This window comes from Culicoides brevitarsis, chromosome 3 (assembly GCF_036172545.1).
Source record: "Culicoides brevitarsis isolate CSIRO-B50_1 chromosome 3, AGI_CSIRO_Cbre_v1, whole genome shotgun sequence".
Classification (NCBI taxonomy): domain Eukaryota; kingdom Metazoa; phylum Arthropoda; class Insecta; order Diptera; family Ceratopogonidae; genus Culicoides; species Culicoides brevitarsis.
Genome location: NC_087087.1, coordinates 4,639,380 through 4,663,345, shown reverse-complemented (window position 1 = coordinate 4,663,345; position 23,966 = coordinate 4,639,380). Strand labels below are relative to the sequence as shown.

The 23,966-nt window shown below is 24.1% G+C and overlaps 1 protein-coding gene across 1 annotated transcript; it reads right to left on the bottom strand.

Moving 5' to 3' along the window:
• Positions 1-355: 355 nt before the first annotated feature.
• LOC134834938 (uncharacterized) lies at positions 356-9,144 on the bottom strand. Its single transcript, XM_063849766.1, has 4 exons — positions 8,802-9,144; positions 2,478-2,631; positions 825-1,435; positions 356-765 (listed from the first exon to the last, which is right to left on the bottom strand). The coding sequence occupies exons 1-4, from the start codon at positions 8,848-8,850 to the stop codon at positions 692-694; spliced, it is 888 nt and encodes a 295-aa protein (XP_063705836.1). The 5' UTR covers positions 8,851-9,144; the 3' UTR covers positions 356-691.
• Between the last annotated feature and the right edge of the window lie 14,822 nt (positions 9,145-23,966).

Below are 23,966 nucleotides of genomic sequence, written 5' to 3'. Positions count from 1 at the left end.
TATTTTTTTCTATTTTAAATTATTTTTCTAAATATTAAAAAATATTTAAAATAATAAAAAAAATTTTTTAAATTTAATTTTTTTTTTATTTATTTTAAATAATTTTTAAAATTAAAAAAAAATTTTAAAATAAAAATTAAAATAATTATTTTTTTAATATTTTAATTTTTTTTTTCACACAAGATATTTTTTTTATTAATTTTTATTTTAATAATAATATTTAATTAATTATTTTTTAATATTAATTTGATAGATTTTTATTTTTTATTATTTGTAAAAGTTACAACGAACATTAAATCCTTAAAATTAACCGTCAACGAGTATAGTATGATTTTTTTTAGTATTTTTTTCTCTTTTTATTTATTTATAAATTCGAGTTTTTATTAACGAGTCATAAATTTTAAGTTTCTGGTTTAATTTTCGTCCATTTTTAATCAATATTAATTCAATATCAACAGGAAATTTAACGTTTTTAATATAAAAAGGGGTTCTAATGGTGTTTTTTTGTCCGAAATTATTCGAGGGATGATAGTTTTTAGGTCAAGCCATGGAGAGACATTTATTGAATATTTTCTTACTTTTACGTGAATTTCTACGAATGACGAATCTACGTGTCCTAAATATGTGAGTTTTGTTTAATTTTGAGTACATTCAGTGTTGCTTGCCAATATTTTGCGGGGTTTTTCGGTCTTTATTGCATCATCAGTGTGAGAGAAATCATTAAAACTGACGTCAGGATGTTCTTCAAAGCAACGTTGGATGCTCCTAAAATAATTTTTTTAATGAAAAATATTGAAAAATTAATTTTTTAATTAAAAACAAACCGGAATCAATGAGTTTTTGGTTCTTCAAATCGTCGCCGCGTGTCACCAAATTGATGTAAGTCGATGTTTCGCGGATCACAGGTTGCGCCGTCGACGGAAGTCGTTCAATTTTCGCCACGCATTGAAGTTTTATCTGTCCGCGCGTGTCATGGAAGCGAGATTTTTCGACTTTGAACGACAACTCGGAAATTTTGTACTGAAGTTGGAAGCCTTCGAGGTTGTTTGTGATCTGCACGGGTTGCTTGACGAAGGATTGCGGCGCCTTTTGGTCGTTGATGTACCATTGCAAGTTCACGGGCAAGCTGGAAACGTCAGAAGTGCAATTGGCGTTTACGGTTTCGCCAAAACGGTAGCGTTGATGTTGCAAGCCGAGAATGTGAGGATCGCGTTTCGGTAAGACGAGAACTGTCATGTTGGCTTGATTTTGAACGACTTGGAAGGTTGGAGCTTCGCCGGCAATTTCGCACTTGTAAATGCCGCTCGATTGGGCTGACAAGTCTTTGAGGAATAAGCGACAAGCGCGTTCGTCGCACACGATGTTGTGACGATCCGACATTTTTACGCCTTTTACTGTCATTCGGGTTTCGCTCGGAGTGTTGAATGGCGTGTATCTGAAATAAAAAAAAATATTATTTTTTTTAAAATTTTATTTCATTGAATTTTTAATTTAATTCCATAAAAAAAATTGAAATAAATAAAAAAATAATTTAAAATAAATTAAATTAAAATAAAAATAATTAAAAAAAAAATTAAATCTGAATTAAAAAAATAATTAAATTAGAATTTTAAAGTAAAAATTAATATTTATTAAATTACAAAAAAAATATTAAATAAATAATTAGGATATTAAAAAAAGTATTTTTTAAAAAATAAAAAAAAATAAATTTAAAAATTTTTTAAAGTAAAAAAAAAATATAAAAAAATTATTTAAAAAAATTAGGAAAAAAAATAAATATTAAAATCTTTAAGTTGAGAAATTAAATAAAAAAAAAATTAAAATATTTTTAATTAAATTAATAAAAAAAATTATATAAAAAAATTAAGAGATTAAAAATAAACTTATTTTAAAAAAATTGAAAAATTCAAATGAGAGAAGTGTTAAAAGTTGAAAAGTTATTTACAAAAAAAAAATTAGAAAATAAAATTTTAATTAATTAATTAAATAATTATTTAAAAAATAAAATTCTAAAAATAAATTTAATTAATTTTCAAAAAAATATTCTAATTTAGAATAAAAGCCAACAAAAATTAAAAAAAAAAAATTAAAAATAAAATATTTAATATAAAAAAAAAATTAAAAATTTTAATTTTAAAAATTTAAAAAAATTAAAAAAAAAATTAAAAAAAAAAATAAATAAATTTTAATTAAAATATGATCTTGATGATTTATAAAAATTTATCTTGTGAAAAAAAAACAAATTAAAAAAATAAATATAATTTTAATTAAATTTATATTAAAAATATCTTTAAAAAAATTTAATAAAATAATTCATAGGAAAACTTGCGAAAATTCTCGTTAAAATTTTTTTAAATAAAAATAAAATATGAGAATATATTTTGAAAAATAAAAAAAAAATAAATAAAATTTAATAATAATCCATCTTAATATAAAAAGTGAAATGAAGCAAAAAATTATTAAATCTCGTAAATTACCTGTAAAACTCCTTATTATCCTTGTACCATTTGACAGAGATCAATTTGTGGAAGCCAATGTTGTAATTACACGACACCGACGCGAAATCTCTGACATCAATTATCGTCGGCACGGATATCGTGACCTGGTTGTATGCCGTAATCCTTTGACATTCTGCAAGTAAAAACACGAGACAATCCATTAAAAGCTGCCTGCGAGGTGTTTAATTGTTGCATAAATGCAATTTGGCACATTACACGGCAATAAATTCGTTATGAATGGCGAATTAGGGATCGTCATCGCCTCGCCGCTTTGCATAAATTATTGATTTCGATTCGATTATAATAATAATCATCATTTGTTAATGACTCTTTTGTTTTTGGTTTCAGCATGGATTAGTTGGCGGGCATAAATCTCCGATGCAGTCAAGTGTGATGTTGCGGTTTACAGTAAACGGAGTTAATTGATATTTTATGGCGATAATTAATGGTTACGCGAAACTGTTTGAAGAGGGAAAGTTATGAAGGTATGTTTGATTTTTGAATTATTTAGTTAAAATATTAAATTATTAAATAAAATTTAATTTTTCTCTATTTTGAAGATTTTAATAATTTTTTCATATATCGAAAAATATTTTTATCACATTTAAAATATTTAAATAAATTAATAAATAATTTTTTGTGGAAAAATTGTCCATAATTTTTTTTAAATTTTCTATTGCGTTTTTCAATTATTAATTTAAATTTTTTAATTTTGAATTAAAATAATTTAAGAATTTAATTAAATTAAAAATAAATTTGAAATTAAATTTAATTATTTTTTAAAATTTATTAAATTATTTAAAAAATTAAAAATATACTGAATTAACTAATTTTTATTTTTTTATTAATTAATTTAAAATTCAATAATTGACAGTATAATTGTAATGAAGAATGATAATTAATTAAAAATAAATATAAAAAATTTCATTAAAATATAATTTAATTTTTTTTATCATTTTAAAATTTTTTAAAATTATTTTTAAATAAATTTCTAATGAAAAAAATTTTTTTTTATCAATGATAAAAGTATTAAATAAAATTTAAAAAAAATTAAAATTAACTTAAAAATTTTTTATATTTTTTTTTTTTTTAAAAATTATTTAAAATTTTTAGGATTCGATAATTTTTTTATTTTTAAAGAAAATCAAAAATTCTAAAAAAAATAATTTAAGAAAAATAATATTTTTTCCAATAAAAGCAAAATATTTTTAAAATAGAAAAAAACTCTTCGAATCAAAATAGTAAAAAAACCGCTCATGATAGAAACCGCAGAAACATTTTTTTTAACAAATAATTTTATTATCATGATGATCATGATTATTAAATTGAATAAATGGAAACATTTTACGATCAAACATCACTCTTGTTGTTGTTTTTGTTCTGTTATGACTGTTTACAAACAAGCTTCTCTCTCCTTCTGTGCCTCGCTCTATTTTAGATTTATTTATTCTAATGCAACATTTTAACGTTCTATCTAAAATATGTTATTGACACACACACACAAACACAAATTCATTCCCATGCACTGCAAATCAAACTTAATTCTATGCTATATTTGTTTATTTCCATTATTATTTTGATGATTTACATTGCTTTCTGTCTGTGTTTGTGAATAATCATGCAACGAAAGTAACTTTCGTGTGTGTGTTTATTTATTTACAAAATGTTGGCAAATATCAAAGACAATGACATTGTCGATGAATTTCATTTAAACATATAAAATTTAATTAAATTAAAGTTTTTTTTGTTAAAAAACTAAAAAAAATCTAAAAGTTTTAAAATGTCAATTCAAAAAATGACAGTTTGAAATTTGAAAATCGCCATTTTGCTAATTCAAACCTAAATTTTAATAATTTGGATGCCATGGCACGCGGTTAATCCCCCAAAATAAATATTTTGATCCAAAAATATTTCCATCTGAAAATATTTTGTCGCGTTTTAATTGCCAAAAAAAGCCAAACACAGAACATAAAATTGATTTTGATGCAAATTTGTCATCCATGCTTAGATACTCGCACAAATGGCGAACAAAAAACAGGTCATTAAGGCGCCAGAAAATTCATAAAATTACCATGTTTGATGTGGTAAATTATGTCCACAATTTATGGGGAGGCATTAAAAATGTTTGGCGAGACAAAATCAATATTTGAGATTGATTTTGTCCCAAAATTTAGTGAGAATTATTTAACGGGTTGGTCCTCTTTTGATGAATTCTTCAACAACACAGGTAAGTTTATCAATAATTCACGTCGTTGATTTGTTGATTCAAGTACTCAAAATTGTTTTGATTACAGAGCACGAGACGAAGACGAGACAAGGAGAAGGACACACTTTATAGAATAATCCTATTGTTTTATTTATTGTCTCTCTCCGTATCCGATTGAAGACAATTAAATTTGCAACATTTATTTGAGGGAAAGAAGAAAGAGCAGCTCAAGTGTAGCAGATTACGAATTCATATCAAATCAACAATGGATTATTGGTTATTATGTTGCCAATTGTGTGATGGAATGTCGAGAACAAAACCAAACAATTCCGTGTTGGCGAAAAGGAAGAAAGGGACAATTTGGATTAGAGGCAGATCATAATTAGGAGGCGACAGTATTTACTTGATTGGCTATTGATGGAATTTGGTCGAATCAATGGAAGTTAGAATTCAAGATTATTGTCAAAAATTTTTGGTAAGTTCTTTAACATTTTCTTTTATCTAATTTAAATTTTCTTTCTCATAATTATTATTTTTTTTTTATTTTCAGGTTAGGTTTTAGAAACCTAAATAAGAATTGTTGCAACTTTCACGTGCTAAATTATTTGAAATTCAAATATCTTCTTTAGGTTGATCGATCGAAGCAAAAATTTGCTAAGTTCTTCACATTTGAACCGCAGTTTAAAGAATTTTTCTTTAGATTCTTGTTCAGAAAACCAATTTTTTTTCATTTTTTTCTGTACATGTCAACCCAATTAATTTTATCAATTTGATATCATGCAAAAATTTTGTTTCAAAAACTTCCATAAAGAAATTTCGTCGATTTGAAATATAATTTTTTGAATTTAATGATCTAAAGGCTTTCAAGCTTTTCAATTAAAAATTTATTTTAATAATTCATTCAGGAATTAAGCTTTTTTGAACTCTTCAAGAGATAAATGTAACCTCAGAGTCTTCATATCATCTTATTCCGTTCGTTTCTTATCTCTTTAATCTCTTATTATGACTCATCAGAACATTTTCTTTATCTTAAAGTCACAATTACTTCATAAATATTCATGTCTCATCTCTTTCTTTAATGCAAAGAAACAACAACAAACACTCGAACGAAGGCTAGATAGCATTACAAGACGAACACTGTAGCGATATCAATTTTATTCAATTATCCCTCAACTTTTTTCCAAGTGATCTCTATGGACCACTTATAAAGTCGATTACCCTCTTTGTCTTCTGCGCTCTTCAGTCTGTTTGTTGTTTCAGCTTCTTAGTTTGTCTCGTCGTTTGATTCATTCATTCATTCGAAACTATTATCATCACTACTTTACTACTGCTTCGAATGACTGATTGCTCTGACACACGCAATTCAACGTAATGATAATAATGTCGCAAATTAAGTTCCATACAGAAAGAAACGAAAATGATAAATTGCTTTAATGAAGATAACAAAAGAAACGAAAAGAAAGAAGCTGGAACAGACCACAAACATGACACTCCGACATATTTCGCAATCCTTTCATATTCGGTGTAATCTCATCTCTATTTAATCTCTTTGTTAGATAAAAATTTTTCATATTTTTTTTTTACACAATTCTAAAAAAAATTTCTTGAATGAATGAAAATTTTGCAATAAATTTCTCGGTTCATCATTAATTTGCGTACAATTGTCATCCTGCAATCATTTCATCATTTCGTTTTCTGCTTCGCTTTCGAGCACTTTATCATTAAAATCGTTTTTTTTTTCATTTTGCTGCAGGTTGAATGGAATAAAAATATGCAAAGTACCGAGCAGACGACTCGTTTTAATTAAATCTCGAGTTGAATGGGAATATTTTTGTGAGTTTATTGAGTTACAAATTGAGTTATATTTTTTTTTTAAATTTTAAATATTTTGATTGGATGTTTTGTCATTTATTTATTTATTTTTTTTCCTTTATAGGCTGAAGGAATTTAGAAAAATGTTTCAAGTTAAAAGATTTTTAAAATTTTTGAATTTTTTGAATTAATTTAAAAAACAATTAATTAAATATTTAATAAATAATTAAAAATTAATTTAATTTTTAATTAATAAAATAATTATTTAATTTTTAGTTAATAAAAAATAATCACATTTTTTTTAATTGAAATTTAAAAAAATTTTTTGAAAAATTAAAAATAAAAAAAAAAATAAAAAAAATTGAAAAAAATATAAAAACTTTAAATATCTTTCAAAAAATTTTATTTTTTTGATTTTCAAAAATAAAACTTGAAACATTTCCCCAAATTAAACCTCCCTTTAAATTATTAATAAAACCATAAAACACAAAATCCCACTGAAGAGAAATTAATGTAGGAAGAAATTTACTTTTTTTTTATTGTTTATGGGATCCAAGGTCGATGAGATTTTAAATTTTTATTTTATTCTACTTGACATTGTTTGACATCGCGCATTATTATTAATATTCATGGTTTACATTTCACTCGCGCAAACATACACACAGAACATAAATTTAATGTTTAAATTAAGGCCGGTTGTTGTTCGTACGTTGAGCTGATGATAAAGTGCAATAATTCGAGTGAAAGCATATTTCCTTCGTTCGTTTGTTTCGTAAATACTTTCAATCATGGATTAATGAAGTTTGAAGGACAGACAGAGAGAGATTTATGTGCCAATTAGGGATTTGAATTGAGAGACAGGAAAGCAAATTTGATGTAAAGTTGACGAGTCTTTTTAAATTAAATTTACTTAAATTTCAAGATTTTTGAAAAAAAATTTTAAAAATAATTTAAAAAATTTTTAATTAAAATTTTATTATTTTTACCAAATAAAAAAAAATATTTAAAAAATTTGATAAATTTATATTTTATGAAAATGGGCGCTAAAAATTAAAAAATTAAAAAAAAAAAAAAAAAAAAAAATTAGAGAAAATTGTATTACTTTTATCAATTTTAAAATTTATAAAAAAATTATTTATTTAAAAAAAATTATAAAAATAAAAAAAAATAATTAAAAGTTGATAAAATTATTAAAATTATATAAAATAAAAAAAATAAAAATTATTTCAAAAATTATAAAAAAAATTTAAAGAAAGAAATTTTTTCGATTTAATTAGAAAATTAAGAAAAAATTAAAAAAAATAATTAACTACCTAATTAAAATTTAAAAAAAAATAATTATTTTGAAAAAAAAAATAAAAAATTGACAAAAGTATTGATTTTAATTATTTTAAATATAATTTTATTTAAATTAATTTTTTTTTTATTTTTCATTGCAAATTTTAAAATAAAATAAAAAAAAAATATTTTTATAAAAATAAAAATTTTTAAAAAATAAATTAAAAATACTTTTAAACAAAATATCAAAAATTTAATTAAAAATTAATAAATATAGTAGAATTTAAAAAAAATAAAATGACTTAAATAACTAATGAAATTTACTAAAAAAATAATTTTTAAACATTTTCGATAAATTTTTTTAAATGTTTCTATAAAAAATTGTTGAAAAAATATTTATAACGAATTTCAATTAATTTTTAAGATAAATTTTAATCAAAATCTTCCCTTTCAACAACTAAAAATCCCATTTCCATCCTTTTTATTTATACCCATGACCTCACTTAACCTCGTTTCTCCCTTTAAACGACACAAGCGAATCTCCCTCACGTAATGACACACATTTCCAATCTCACTCACGTACTTGATCGATTTTGAATTTATGCTGAAAATGGGCGCGAAACAGCATTTTTGTCCCAATTCCTCATTCTGTCGAGCAATCATCTCCTTACAAACTTATTTAATGTTGCCACTAAACGAGAGAATTTTCCCCGAGAATCCTTGAATTTTTCGCTTCTACGTGCCATAGACGTATTGATTTTTCATCCTGTTCCGAACGTTTGTTTCTATGGAAGGTACGTTGGTGTCCTTGTACGAGTGACTTTTCGCTGCGAGATGGAAATTACGTCATAAAATGCGAGAAGAATGACGCCATCCGTACAGCATGAAGGCATATTAACCCTTAATTTTGGTGATTTTTGGCTTGATTCGTCGTTCAATTATTAATCAATCCAGGGTTGTGTCGCGTTTTTGCGTGCCAAAGTTCTTCGAGACGGAGAAAAACTTACCGTGAAACAGGAAAATTAGCACAAAAATGTAGTAGAGTGAGTTGGTCATTTTGCTGGTTGATGATTTTCTGTGTTTTTGAAGCTCTTTTGTGCAAATTTTGTCACTTTTTTGTTAAATTTTTGGTAAACAACAAAAAATTCACTTTTTAAAACCACAAATCTGTCTGAGGTTTTTCTTTTTTTTCACTTTTTTATGGGATTTTTTGATTGCTTTCACGTTTTTATGGCGAGTAATTCAATCTTTATCACCATTAATTTTGCAAAAAATATTTTTTTCTGTTGATTATTTATTTAAAAAGGTCAAAAACGCTCCGAAAAATAATTTTTTCCCGTCAATTTGTATTCACGGTACGCACACAATTTACAAACTAAAGACGTAGTACGCAAAATTATCTCTCGCAGCATCCCGAGTGTTGTTGTTAATGGCCTTGTACGAGCCACTCTCCATACACACACGGAGAACATCAAGGGGGGAAAATTTTTCTCTTTCGTTCGAGCTTCGTGCATCGCGTTACTTAGCAGCGAGCGAGGTACGACAACGAAAGTTCTGTAATATTTTTTTTTTGATGAGATGTCAACGTACGTCAGAAATTGAACGTAAAAAAGAGATTTTGTGTGTGAGAAAAGTTTGCTGCCCTTTTTTCGTACGACGACGGAGAAAATTTCAGAGAGAGAATTTCACTTTTTGACACGAGATGAGTTTGTTTGTTTGTGCCGTCGTGCCACTTGTACGTGTAAATGTTTGGATTTTACGAGAGGATGAAAGCACTTCGTCGTCGTCTTCTTCTTCTTACATGAAAGCAAACTAAAGAGCTTTTACGAGGTACGACGTGAGTGTCTTATCGTGATCATCAGTGATGAAAATTTTGATTTTGTGGAAGGAAATCGTTGAGTTTTTTTAATTTGTTCAATTAATTTGTTTTGAATTTGAAAAATTTGAATTTTTAAAAATTATTAATTTTTTTTATGAAAAGATTTTAATTTTTTTTATATACAAATGAGAATTTTTTGTTTGAAAATTATTTTTAAAAAAATATTTAATTAACTCAAAGAACTGAAAAATATTTTTTTATTAATTTATTTTTTTTTTTTGATTTATTATAAAAAAAATTCAATAAATAAAATAAAATAATAAAAATATATAAATAAAATAAATAAAAAAAATAATTATTTTCAAAAATTTCGCATTTTTAATTAATTTTTACATTTTACTAAATTTTTAATATTTTCTGTTATTTTATTAATTTTTTAAATTATCAAAGTTAATTTTTTTTAATGAAAGATTTTTTTAGCTTAAATACGAAAATATTAGAAATTATTTTTTTAACAATATTTTCATTAATTTTTGACCTAAAAATGGAAAACTCTTAAAATATGATAAAAATTTAATTTTTTTGAAATAAAAAAATAAAAAATAAATTAAAATAAAAAATAAATAAATAAATGTTGAATTTTCGATTATTCAACTATTTTTGACTTTATGAGAAAAATAATTTAAAAATATAATTAATAATGATTAGCAAATTGAATAAAATAATTTTTAATTAAAGATTAAAATTTTATATGAGTTTTTAATATTTATATAGAAATTTGGTTAAAAAAAATTTTCTAATTTTTTATGATTTTTTTTAATTGCTTTTAAAATTGTTGTAAAAATATTAAAAATAAAAAAAAAATATTTTTATAAGTTTGATTATTTTTCGAATAAAAAAGTAACATTTTTAATCTTTAAAGTTCAAACCAAAATTTAAAAAAAATAAATAAAATAATAAAAAAATAAAAATAAATTTTATCATAAATAATAAAAAATTAAAATGAATTTTTAAAAAAATTAATGATTAAAAAATAATGTTTGAATTAAAATATATTTCAAAATATCAAATAATAGGTATTAATATTAAATAATTAATTTAATTTATTTATTAAAATATAATTTATTAAAATATATTTAAAATATAATTAAATAAATTTTTTAATTCAATTTGAATTAATTTTAAAAAATATATTTAATTAATAAAAATAATTAAAAATTTTATAAAAACTATAAATAAATATTTAAATTTAAAATTTTTATAATTTTTTTTTTAATTTTAATGTCATAAAAAATATTTTTTTTTTAAATATTTTTGAACTTTTAACGTTAATTCAGCAAATTTTCTTCCTACATCAGAACATAAGCTTCCCATGAGCTTCAATGTTGTTATTCATTCATGTTCTCTTCATAAAATGTATGCCGCAACATAATCATCTTGTATGTTCTTCTCATTCGGAGCTGCATACGTCGCTCGTATCAGATGAAAAAAAAAACTGAAAACGAAGAAGAAGAGAAATAAAATTGGATTTGTATTCGGGATTTCTTCTCATTTCTCTTTGTTATTTATTTGACAGTAAGTAAGCTTTTTATTATCATTTTTATTTTATTTTTTTTATCTCATCGTTTTGTCGTCGTCTCTCTTCACGAGCTTTTTCTTCAACTGGGGCAACTTGATTTGAATTTTTTCGAGAATTTTTTCGAATTTCGCTTGTTTCTATGTCGAATTCCGGTCCCCCGTAGCAGAAAACCTACGGAGATAATTGAAATTTATAGACAACAATTTTTTACAAGTGCCCCGTATGAGTCACAGAGACGTAAAATTATCTAAAAAAAAATATTCATACAGAAAAGAAGAGTTAATATAAATAAATTACACACAAACACACACATTCTCTCATGGATATTATTAATAATTTAAGTGAAGAAGTGTAAGCAATATGTTTACATCTGCTGAATTACAGATATCATGTGAAGAGTACTTTGTGCCTCAAGTATTGTTTTATCATTATATTATTGCTTGGAGCACTTTTGTGGCTGGTATCGCAAACTAATGTTTGTGCAAAAGGGTCATTTAATTGCTTGCCGTTCGCTTTTTGCAGTGTTTTATGGCAATTCGTGGCGTCGTAAATTCCGGAAAAAGGATCAATTAGCAGGAAATTTGGGCGATCAAAGAGCGAAACGGGACGAAAAAGTAAAAGTTTTGCTGCATAATTGAATATTTAAGTTGCCTTTTGGAGGAGATGTCGAGGGAATTATTGATGAAAATTCGTGTTTTATGATGATTTTAGGGGAAATTATTGAGGTAAAGGCTTTGATGTTGATTTTTATGGAGATTCTTACTGAAAAGGGCTTTGTTAAGAATTTTTTGAAAATTTTGTGATCTTAGATGTCAATTTTTTTAAATTTTTTGGTAAGAATTTTATTCAAAAACTTAAAAAAATTACTTGAAGGGTTAATTTTTCAAGATTGATGCGAATTTATGTTTTAAAAAAAATTTTTTAGTAAAAAATTAAAAAAAAAAATTTTTTTCGTGCCAATTTTTTATTTTTTTTTGTTTAGTCAATTTTTTAAATTTTTAAAATTTATTTAATAATTTAATTTAATTTAAAAATTCAGAAAAAAGTAAAAAATAAAAAATTGAAAAAAATTATTTAATTTAAAATTTTTTAAAATTTTTGAATAAAAAATTTTTCAAAATTTTAATCAAAAAAAAAATTTTATTTAAAATTTAAAAAAAAATTAAAAAATTATTTAAAGAAAAATTTTAAAAAAAAATTTTTTTTTGTATTTTCAACCAAATTTTGTAAAATATATATATATTTTTTTAAGTTCAACTTTAAATTAAAAATTAAAATTAAATAAAAATAAAATTTAAATTAAATTAAATAAAAAATTCTTTTAATTTAAAATAAAATAATAATTTATAAAATTCCTTAAAATAAAAAAATAAAAATTATATAAAATTTTAAATTTATAATTTCTTACATTTGGTTTAATTAATAAAATTAATTTATTTTGGTATAATTTTTAATTTTAAGGAATTTTCAATTTAATTTAATTTTTAATGTATTTTATTTAATTTTTAATTTAAAATTTAATTTTGAAAAAAAAAATTTAAAAAATAAAAATTAAAATAAATTAAAAATTAAATCGAGTTAAAATTAAATTAAATTAAAAATCAAAAACTCTTAAAATAAAAAAAAATTACAAAATTAATTTAAACTAAAAATTATAAAAAATTTAATTAATTTTATTAATTAAAGTAAAATTTTATTTCGTCTAATTTTATGTAATAATTATAAAGTTAGACAAAATTTAATTTTACTTCAATTAATAAAATTAATTAAATTTGTTATAATTTTTTAATTTAAATTAATTTTAAATAATTTTTATTTTTTTTCTTTAGTTATAAGGATTTTCAAATTAATAAAATTAAAAAAAAAGTAAATTATTTTTTAATTTTAAATAAATTTTGACACACAAAAGATCCTCAGATCGGACTAAAATTTCAATTTTCTGTCAATTTTCAAGACTTCCATCTTTTCTGTCAGCAAAATCCAGCATCTTGTTGAATAAATTACTCTTAAAAGAAGAAACTCCGCATCAGCTATTAGTTCCTTGAACGAAAAATTCAATAATAAATATTTAAAAGGAACAAATTTCTCATATCTGCACAATTTCCGCATACATTACTTCTCCTTGTCGTCAGTCGGCAGTTTTCTTCTCATCTTCCATCAAAAGCGCATTTTCTCCAAAAATCCTTCGCCATTTTCATGCAATTTCTCGATGCGCTGCTCGAAAGCCTGTTTATGCAAAAGACATTGTTAGAATAGTAAATAGTTACGGTTCCACAGCAAAAAAAAAAATTCACATTCACGAGCGATGATAATGCAAATAGATCCTTTTCGGTGTGCACAGCAGCATTCTCTCCCTTACAATACATGTTTTATTACAATTTCCTGCTATTATGCGTTATTATTACTTTTATGCATTTCAGACGAAGAAGCGACGAAGAAATGACGAGATGATGATGGAAATATTTCTCTCCGATGACGAAGACGACGACATTGAGGCATGTAAGACGAGAAAAATGGGAAACGGTATTTACATTTTCAATTATGTTTGAGATGTAAATAGAAATTTTATCCGAGCGACGTTTAAAAATGACTCGGATGTCCTCGCAAAAGTCGTGTTTGAACAGCAAAAACAGCACAAACAAGATTTCTCCATATATGAACTAATCAAATTAGTAAACATGACACATGTCGTGTAGCCCAAAAAATATTCCACTCGTTGATTATCACCAAATGTTACGACTTGTAATTGTTTTGACGATTTCAGGAGCAGGAACAGTGATGATGGATTGGCATGATTTTGAACGTCTTGAAGGAGAAAAATTTTTAAATGAGGTAAAATAATTTTTTTTAAATTTAATTTAATTTAAATTTATTTTTATTTAATTTAATTTTTATTTAAATTAATTAATTAAAATTTAATTAATTTAAATAATTTAATTTATTAAAAATTTATTAAGTTATTTTTTTTTTATTAAATATTATTTATATTAATTTAATTTTAAATTATTTTATTTTAATTAATTAATTTAAATTAAATTATTCAACTGATTTTTTAAAAATAAGAAAAATTATTAAAATTTTATTTAACATGAAGTAAAAATTTCGAAATTTTATTCTTTTAATTTTAATTTTCTTCTGAATTAAAAAAATACAAAAATAGTTTTAAAATATGTAAATTATTAAAAATAATTATTTTAATTATAAATTTTATTTAATAAAATTGATTTAAATTGATTAATAAAAATATTTTCTGAAAACTTTAAATATATTCTGAAAAAAAACCAAAATATCATTTTTCCATTAAAAAATTTTTTTTTTGAAAAATTTGAAGTTATTTTAATTAATTTAAAATATTTAATTTAAAAAAAATTATTAAATAATTTTCTATTTTCTTTAAATTAATTTTTAATTAAAAAAAAAAATAAAAAAAAAATAAAAAAAAATTATTTTTTTTATAATTTATGCAAAAAAAATAATTTTATTATTTAAAATAAAAAAATTTTTTATTTTTAAACCAAATTAATTAAATTAGATTTTTTTTAAATTTTTTTTTTAATTTAAATTAAATAATATTGCTTAATATTTTTATATTTACCTGATTTTTTTTTACCATGAATTATTTCCAATTAATTCAAATCAAGCATCTTAACCTTTTTTTTCACAAGGAGCCCAATAATTTTTAGTTAAAAAGACGTGAATCTGTCACTGCCTTCAACGACGTCCCTTTTGTGGTGAAATAAAATTATGCAATCTGTGCTTTTGCAAAACCACTAAATGCAAGCGCACACACACACATGACGATGATAGGATAAAATTTTGTTACAACATGCTTCTGTGTCGCTGCCTTGCACACTGCTCCCGAACAGCAGAGTTGATTTGATGAAGTACCAAGTGCATAAATAATGTTTTTTCATGTGATTTTGTGTGTGAGGCGGCGGTATGTTTAGGAGAAATATCATGTAACAAATGGAGTAACATAACAATGATAAAGACAATTATAACAGATGGTGCACAATTTAATAACATGATTATAATTTTGATTGTAAATGTTGTTGTTTGTGCTTGGCCTGTCACAACTCCTCCGAGTGTTTGTTTGTCTTGTGATGTGTTTTTTTTGTGTTTGAAGTAATAACTTACTCTTTGTTTAACTATTTTACGAAAATTTATTCTTATAAAAACCTTTGAAGCTTCTTATTTTGGCATTTAAAACAATTTTTGTTAAAAAGAGACCTCTTGCGGTTAAAGATGGTACTAAAAATGACATTTTAGCACGTGGTTTTGTTTTTTTAGATCAATTTTTACTTTTTGATTCATATTTGAATAAATTAAATGATTAAAATTAATTTTTAGATCGAAAATTTGAAATAAATTCGATTTTATAGAGAAAAAAAAGAATTAATTTTAAATAAAAAATTATCAATAAATTGTGAATTTATCAAAAAAATCGTAAACAGAAGCCATTTTTAGCAAAACACGTGTTATTATTGTCAATTGTCAATTAAGTTTCTTCTATGGTCGCAAGAGGGCATCGTACAATATTTCAATGTAGTTGATCTTTTAATTGATCAATTATTTTAGAATTTTTTTAAAAATATTTTTTTAACTTTATTTTTAAAATTTTTCTTCAACAATTAATTGAAAAATTTAAAACTAAAGAAAAATTATCTAAAATATTTATTTTAAATTTAAAAAATTAATTTTAATTAATTTCTTTCTTAATGAATAATATTTTTATTTTTAATGAACACTTTGTAAAAAAATTAAAATTAAATTTAAAAAAAATAAATTTTTAAAGAAAATTTAATTTATGTATATAAAAAAATTAAAAATTTTATTTTAATATTTATTTAATATTTTTTTTTATTATATTTTAATATTTTTAAAATATTTTAATTTTTAAATTTTTAATTAAAATTATTTTTTTAAATTTAAAATAAATAAATAAATTTTTTAAATAATTTTTTATTAATTTTAAAATTTAATAAAATAAATTTTAATTAATTAAATTTTAATTTTTTAATTTTAAAAATTTATTTTATAAAAATAAAAAAAAATTCTAAAATAATTGATCAATTATAAGATCAACTTCATTTTCAAATATTGCAAGATGCCCTCTTGCGACAAAAGAAGAAACTAAAATGACAATTCTGTCATAACAAACACGTGTTTTTACTTAAAAATGGCGTCTGTTTACGATTTTTAATAAAAAATTAAATTAAAAATAAATTTTTCAATTAAAAATTATTACAAAAAATTAAAATCTCGAATAAAATTCAAATAATTTCCGCTCCAATTGCAACATTTTGATAAAAACTCTACTTTGTCAAGATAAACCATCCAAACAAATTATTTGAAGAACTTTTAACAAAAAGAAATTTTTCCGCAATATCAATCAAAAAATTTTCACATTTGAGGATAATACAAAACCCAAATTCAGCTGAATTCACGAAAAATCATTTAAATATAATTCAAAACGATTTTCATACCAAACAAAAAATTGCTTGAAAACCACATAAATTTGCCCAAAATTTTCATATTTTTACGCTTTAATGAGCAAACACAGACAGAAAAAAAGGGACCCGAAATTCTTGGCAAGCATTCCAAGAGAGAAGCAAGAACTAACAATAAAGAATCAAAAAGGAAGACAAGATTGCCTTTGCCAAATATTAATAAAATAACCGCAAAAATTTACTGGAAAAATGATTAGAGTGCAGCACCCGGTAATTGTTGGTCAACGCACATAAGTTGCAAAATTCTCCTGATAAAACTTTTTTTTTTAAATTTTATTTTCGTCTGTTCTTTTCGGTTCTTTTATTCAAATGCAATCGAGACAATCGTAATCTTTAGTCATGCATTCACAACCGTTTTAAGTTCTATCCATTTTTGTGGTTATGGAAACATCATACGGAGCGACGGACATGTATTTATGGCAATTTTTGTTGTTGTTGCAACTTTTTTTGTTCCCTTTTCGGGTTTTGTAAAATTTCTTTCTTTCCTTATTTAATATTTTAGTTTTGTACGGAAAATGATGAGAAAAATAGATAGTCGAGGATTGTCGTTTTTTCGGCCTATGTGAGTTTGTCTGATTCGTTTTTCGGGTCAGTGATTGTTGAAATGTGGCAAAAATGTATATTTTTGTTGGACAACTGTATTCGGGGAATTGTGTGTGCGGCGCTCCAAAAAGAAGAAATAATCTAATAACGAGCTAAAGACGACGACCAGAAAAAAAGGACAAGACAACATAAATTTTCCTTTTTTTTTTTTTAAATAAATAATGTGAATTTTTTTATCTTTATCGTAGGTTTGGTCGGCGATGTGCCCTGCGAGCGAAGAAAAATATTCTAATCATGTACAAAAAAAATGTTAGAGACACAAAAAATCAAATTTTTGAAGTGCTTGAAAAATTATATTTATTATCATCGAAAATTGTCTCGTTTCCAAGAAAATGAAAAGAGGATGAGATTGAAATATTTTTCAATTAATTTAAAAATTAACATTAGCGTATTTTTTAATTTAAAAATTTTAATAAGAAATTAAATTAAATTAAAATTTATGTAAAAAATTAAAAAATAAATTAAAAATTAATTAAATAAAAAATTAATTTAAAATTCATTATTAGCTATTTAAAAAATTAACTAAAAATCAATTAATTAAAATATTAATTAAATTTTTATTTTAGAATTTTATATGTGATTTTTTTAAAAATAATTTTAAATAATTTTTTAAAATGGCTTACCATATTTTTGAAATTATTTAAAATTTATTTTATATTTTATGAAATTTGCAAAAATTATTATTTAAATAAATTACATTTATTATTTAATAATTTTTATTTAGTAATTATTATTGATTAAATTTTAAAAACTTATTAAACAATAATTTTGGATTTTTTAAATTTTAATTTTTAAAAATTAATTTAATTTTTTATCATTTAATTTCTAAATTTTAAAAAATATCAAAAATTAATTTTTTAATTCTAAATTAAAAATTTTTTTTTATTTTAATTATTTTATTTTTTTTATTTTTAAAATTTTAATTATTTTATTTTTTTTATTTATTTTCTAAATTTAAAATTAAATTCAATTTTTTTTAATTTCAACTATTTTTAAATTTAAATATTTTTTTTTAGAAATTATTTAGAATTTTTTAATTTTAATAATTACTTTTAATTTTTTTAATTCAAAATTATTATTAAAAAAAATAATTTTAGAAAAAAAAGATAACAAAAATAAATATAAAAAATAAAAAAATAATTAATATAAAAAATCATATTTTTATATATATTTTCTTTTAGATTTTTTTATATTATAGGTAGTTAATTTTAAAATTATATTTATTTTTTTTTCAATTTTTTAAAATTAATTTTGATCTTTAATTTTACATTTATTTGAGATTTTATCACTTTTAATTTTTTTTTATTTAAAAACAATAATTTTTAATTAAATTTAATTTTTTTTTTTAAAATTTAGAATTTTTATTGAACAGACAAAATATTGCCATGTATTACCACATTTTTTTTACGAAATGCGGTAAGAAAACAAAATAAAATAAAACAAATTGAGACAAAACAAAAAATTTGTACTTTTTTTGACAGAAAACTGTGATAGATGACGCCAAACGACCATCGAGAGTTATAATAAACTGGACAAAAAGCTAATCAATTATTTCCAAGTCATTTACTTTCAGATCGAGAGCGGACTGGGCGTTTTGAATATTCGATGGAGACGCCTCGTTACTCGTGTCTGCTCCCAATGTCGAGACAAAACGAGAGAGAAAGCGAAACGAAGAAGAAGAAGAACATTTTCATTTCATTTAACATGACGCCCGTTCATTAATCAATTCGAATCCGTTTCAAGGCAAAAGCGAGGCTGGAAATGAATCACAAGAAAAATGATATTCGAACATGCGATGGAGTTGAGGACTGCGGCAACATTTTTGCGGTTGCGAGAAAGAAGATGTTACGAGATGATGTTGATGATGATGACGATGCGTGCGTGTGAGCGGAAGATTTATCGCATTACATGACAAAAACGACGGATTTTCACTCTCACACGCCGCAAACTCGAGTCTCACGTCGTCGTTGCCGAGCAAAATAATGCACAAAATTCAATTGTTTTGCAACATTTTCATTTAATTTCATTTGGAATGCACACATTTGCTTAGCTCCGCATGGCAATTTAGTTTCAACGAGCCAAATAAAATTAAATGACGAAAAATATTTCATTAATTTTAATGTGCGCGCTAAACTCCGGCAAATTGAGCGTATTATTTTCGCCAAATTGTGCCTGTTTAGAAAAAGTCAAATATTTGTGATTGTTTGTGGTTGGCGAACGCAATTAAATTGTTTGATGTTTGTCTAATTATATATTGGCGATGATTTTAATGAAAAACGCACTTTTTCAAATGAATTTAATGAAATAAATGATTAAATCAGGTGAATGTTGAAAAGTTTTTTGATAATTTTTTTTTGCTAACATCTTTAAAAGGCTCCTGTACATCGAAAACGCAAAATTTAGAAAAAGTCCAAAACAAAAGTTGTTTCTAATGTTAAAACCTTCAATTTGAGACGGAGAACGGTAATATAGCTCAATTTTCAAAAATCTGTACATGAGCCCTCATAATAAGAGGATTTTGGCTGAAATTTTTTTTTTTAATAATTTTTTTTTGCTAATATCTTTAAAAGGCTCCTGTACATCGAAAACGCAAAATTTAGAAAAAGTCCAAAACAAAAGTTGTTTCTAATGTTAAAACCTTCAATTTGAGACGGAGAACGGTAATATAGCTCAATTTTCAAAAATCTGTACATGAGCCCTCATAATAAGAGGATTTTGGCTGAAATTTTTTTTTTTGCTAATATCTTTAAAAGGCTCCTGTACATCGAAAACGCAAAATTTGGAAAAAGTCCAAAACAAAAGTTGTTTCTAATGTTAAAACCTTCAATTTGAGACGGAGAACGGTAATATAGCTCAATTTTCAAAAATCTGTACATGAGCCCTCATAATAAGAGGATTTTGGCTGAAATTTTTTTTTTTGCTAATATCTTTAAAAGGCTCCTGTACATCGAAAACGCAAAATTTGGAAAAAGTCCAAAACAAAAGTTGTTTCTAATGTTAAAACCTTCAATTTGAGACGGAGAACGGTAATATAGCTCAATTTTCAAAAATCTGTACATGAGCCCTCATAATAAGAGGATTTTGGCTGAAATTTTTTTTTTAATAATTTTTTTTTTTGCTTCTTTAAAAGGCTCCTGTACATCGAAAACGCAAAATTTAGAAAAAGTCCAAAACAAAAGTTGTTTCTAATGTTAAAACCTTCAATTTGAGACGGAGAACGGTAATATAGCTCAATTTTCAAAAATCTGTACATGAGCCCTCATAATAAGAGGATTTTGGCTGAAATTTTTTTTTGATCAATTTTTTTGCTAACATCTTTAAAAGGCTCCTGTACATCGAAAACGCAAAATTTGGAAAAAGTCCAAAACAAAAGTTGTTTCTAATGTTAAAACCTTCAATTTGAGACGGAGAACGGTAATATAGCTCAATTTTCAAAAATCTGTACATGAGCCCTCATAATAAGAGGATTTTGGCTGAAATTTTTTTTTTTGCTAACATCTTTAAAAGGCTCCTGTACATCGAAAACGCAAAATTTAGAAAAAGTCCAAAACAAAAGTTGTTTCTAATGTTAAAACCTTCAATTTGAGACGGAGAACGGTAATATAGCTCAATTTTCAAAAATCTGTACATGAGCCCTCATAATAAGAGGATTTTGGCTGAAATTTTTTTTTTTTTTTTTTTGCTAACATCTTTAAAAGGCTCCTGTACATCGAAAACGCAAAATTTAGAAAAAGTCCAAAACAAAAGTTGTTTCTAATGTTAAAACCTTCAATTTGAGACGGAGAACGGTAATATAGCTCAATTTTCAAAAATCTGTACATGAGCCCTCATAATAAGAGGATTTTGGCTGAAATTTTTTTTTGCTAACATCTTTAAAAGGCTCCTGTACATCGAAAACGCAAAATTTAGAAAAAGTCCAAAACAAAAGTTGTTTCTAATGTTAAAACCTTCAATTTGAGACGGAGAACGGTAATATAGCTCAATTTTCAAAAATCTGTACATGAGCCCTCATAATAAGAGGATTTTGGCTGAAATTTTTTTTTTTTTTTTTTGCTAACATCTTTAAAAGGCTCCTGTACATCGAAAACGCAAAATTTAGAAAAAGTCCAAAACAAAAGTTGTTTCTAATGTTAAAACCTTCAATTTGAGACGGAGAACGGTAATATAGCTCAATTTTCAAAAATCTGTACATGAGCCCTCATAATAAGAGGATTTTGGCTGAAATTTTTTTTTTTGCTAACATCTTTAAAAGGCTCCTGTACATCGAAAACGCAAAATTTAGAAAAAGTCCAAAACAAAAGTTGTTTCTAATGTTAAAACCTTCAATTTGAGACGGAGAACGGTAATATAGCTCAATTTTCAAAAATCTGTACATGAGCCCTCATAATAAGAGGATTTTGGCTGAAATTTTTTTTTTTGCTAATTTTTTTTGTTTCTAATGTTAAAACCTTCAATTTGAGACGGAGAACGGTAATTAACATCTTTAAAAGGCTCCTGTACATCGAAAACGCAAAATTTAGAAAAATTCCAAAACAAAAGTTGTTTCTAATGTTAAAACCTTCAATTTGAGACGGAGAACGGTAATATAGCTCAATTTTCAAAAATCTGTACATGAGCCCTCATAATAAGAGGATTTTGGCTGAAATTTTTTTTGCTAACATCTTTAAAAGGCTCCTGTACATCGAATACGCAGAATTAAGAAAAATTCCAAAACAAAAGTTGTTTCTAATGTTAAAACCTTCAATTTGAGACGGAGAACGGTAATATAGCTCAATTTTCAAAAATCTGTACATGAGCCCTCATAATAAGAGGATTTTGGCTGAAATTTTTTTTCATCAATTTTTTTCTCTAATATCTTTAAAAGGCTCCTGTACATCGAAAACGCAAAATTTAGAAAAAGTCCAAAACAAAAGTTGTTTCTAATGTTAAAACCTTCAATTTGAGACGGAGAACGGTAATATAGCTCAATTTTCAAAAATCTGTACATGAGCCCTCATAATAAGAGGATTTTGGCTTAATTTTTTTTTAATTTTTTTTTTGCTAACATCTTTAAAAGGCTCCTGTACATCGAAAACGCAAAATTTAGAAAAAGTCCAAAACAAAAGTTGTTTCTAATGTTAAAACCTTCAATTTGAGACGGAGAACGGTAATATAGCTCAATTTTCAAAAATCTGTACATGAGCCCTCATAATAAGAGGATTTTGGCTGAAATTTTTTTTAATTTTTTTTTTTTTTTCAAAAATGGGTACATGCTAACATCTTTAAAAGGCTCCTGTACATCGAAAACGCAAAATTTAGAAAAAGTCCAAAACAAAAGTTGTTTCTAATGTTAAAACCTTCAATTTGAGACGGAGAACGGTAATATAGCTCAATTTTCAAAAATCTGTACATGAGCCCTCATAATAAGAGGATTTTGGCTGAAATTTTTTTTTTTTTTTTTTTGCTAACATCTTTAAAAGGCTCCTGTACATCGAAAACGCAAAATTTAGAAAAAGTCCAAAACAAAAGTTGTTTCTAATGTTAAAACCTTCAATTTGAGACGGAGAACGGTAATATAGCTCAATTTTCAAAAATCTGTACATGAGCCCTCATAATAAGAGGATTTTGGCTGAAATTTTTTTTTGCTGATATCTTTAAAAGGCTCCTGTACATCGAAAACGCAAAATTTAGAAAAAGTCCAAAACAAAAGTTGTTTCTAATGTTAAAACCTTCAATTTGAGACGGAGAACGGTAATATAGCTCAATTTTCAAAAATCTGTACATGAGCCCTCATAATAAGAGGATTTTGGCTGAATTTTTTTTTTTGCTAACATCTTTAAAAGGCTCCTGTACATCGAAAACGCAAAATTTAGAAAAAGTCCAAAACAAAAGTTGTTTCTAATGTTAAAACCTTCAATTTGAGACGGAGAACGGTAATATAGCTCAATTTTCAAAAATCTGTACATGAGCCCTCATAATAAGAGGATTTTGGCTGAAATTTTTTTTTTTTTTTTTTGCTAACATCTTTAAAAAGGCTCCTGTACATCGAAAACGCAAAATTTGGAAAAAGTCCAAAACAAAAGTTGTTTCTAATGTTAAAACCTTCAATTTGAGACGGAGAACGGTAATATAGCTCAATTTTCAAAAATCTGTACATGAGCCCTCATAATAAGAGGATTTTGGCTGAAATTTTTTTTTTTTTTTTTTTGCTAACATCTTTAAAAGGCTCCTGTACATCGAAAACGCAAAATTTAGAAAAAGTCCAAAACAAAAGTTGTTTCTAATGTTAAAACCTTCAATTTGAGACGGAGAACGGTAATATAGCTCAATTTTCAAAAATCTGTACATGAGCCCTCATAATAAGAGGATTTTGGCTGAAATTTTTTTTAATCAATTTTTTTCGCTAACATCTTTAAAAGGCTCCTGTACATCGAAAACGCAAAATTTAGAAAAAGTCCAAAACAAAAGTTGTTTCTAATGTTAAAACCTTCAATTTGAGACGGAGAACGGTAATATAGCTCAATTTTCAAAAATCTGTACATGAGCCCTCATAATAAGAGGATTTTGGCTGAAATTTTTTTTTTTTTTTTTTGCTAACATCTTTAAAAGGCTCCTGTACATCGAAAACGCAAAATTTAGAAAAAGTCCAAAACAAAAGTTGTTTCTAATGTTAAAACCTTCA

Coding starts and splice junctions, on each gene's coding strand:
- LOC134834938 (XM_063849766.1), bottom strand. CDS start 8,850: ATGACCAACTCACTCTACTACATTTTTGTGCTAATTTTCCTGTTTCAC. Junction 1,436..2,477: donor GATAATAAGGAGTTTTACAG/GTAATTTACGAG, acceptor TTTTTATTTCAG/ATACACGCCATTCAACACTC. Junction 766..824: donor CCAAAAACTCATTGATTCCG/GTTTGTTTTTAA, acceptor AAATTATTTTAG/GAGCATCCAACGTTGCTTTG.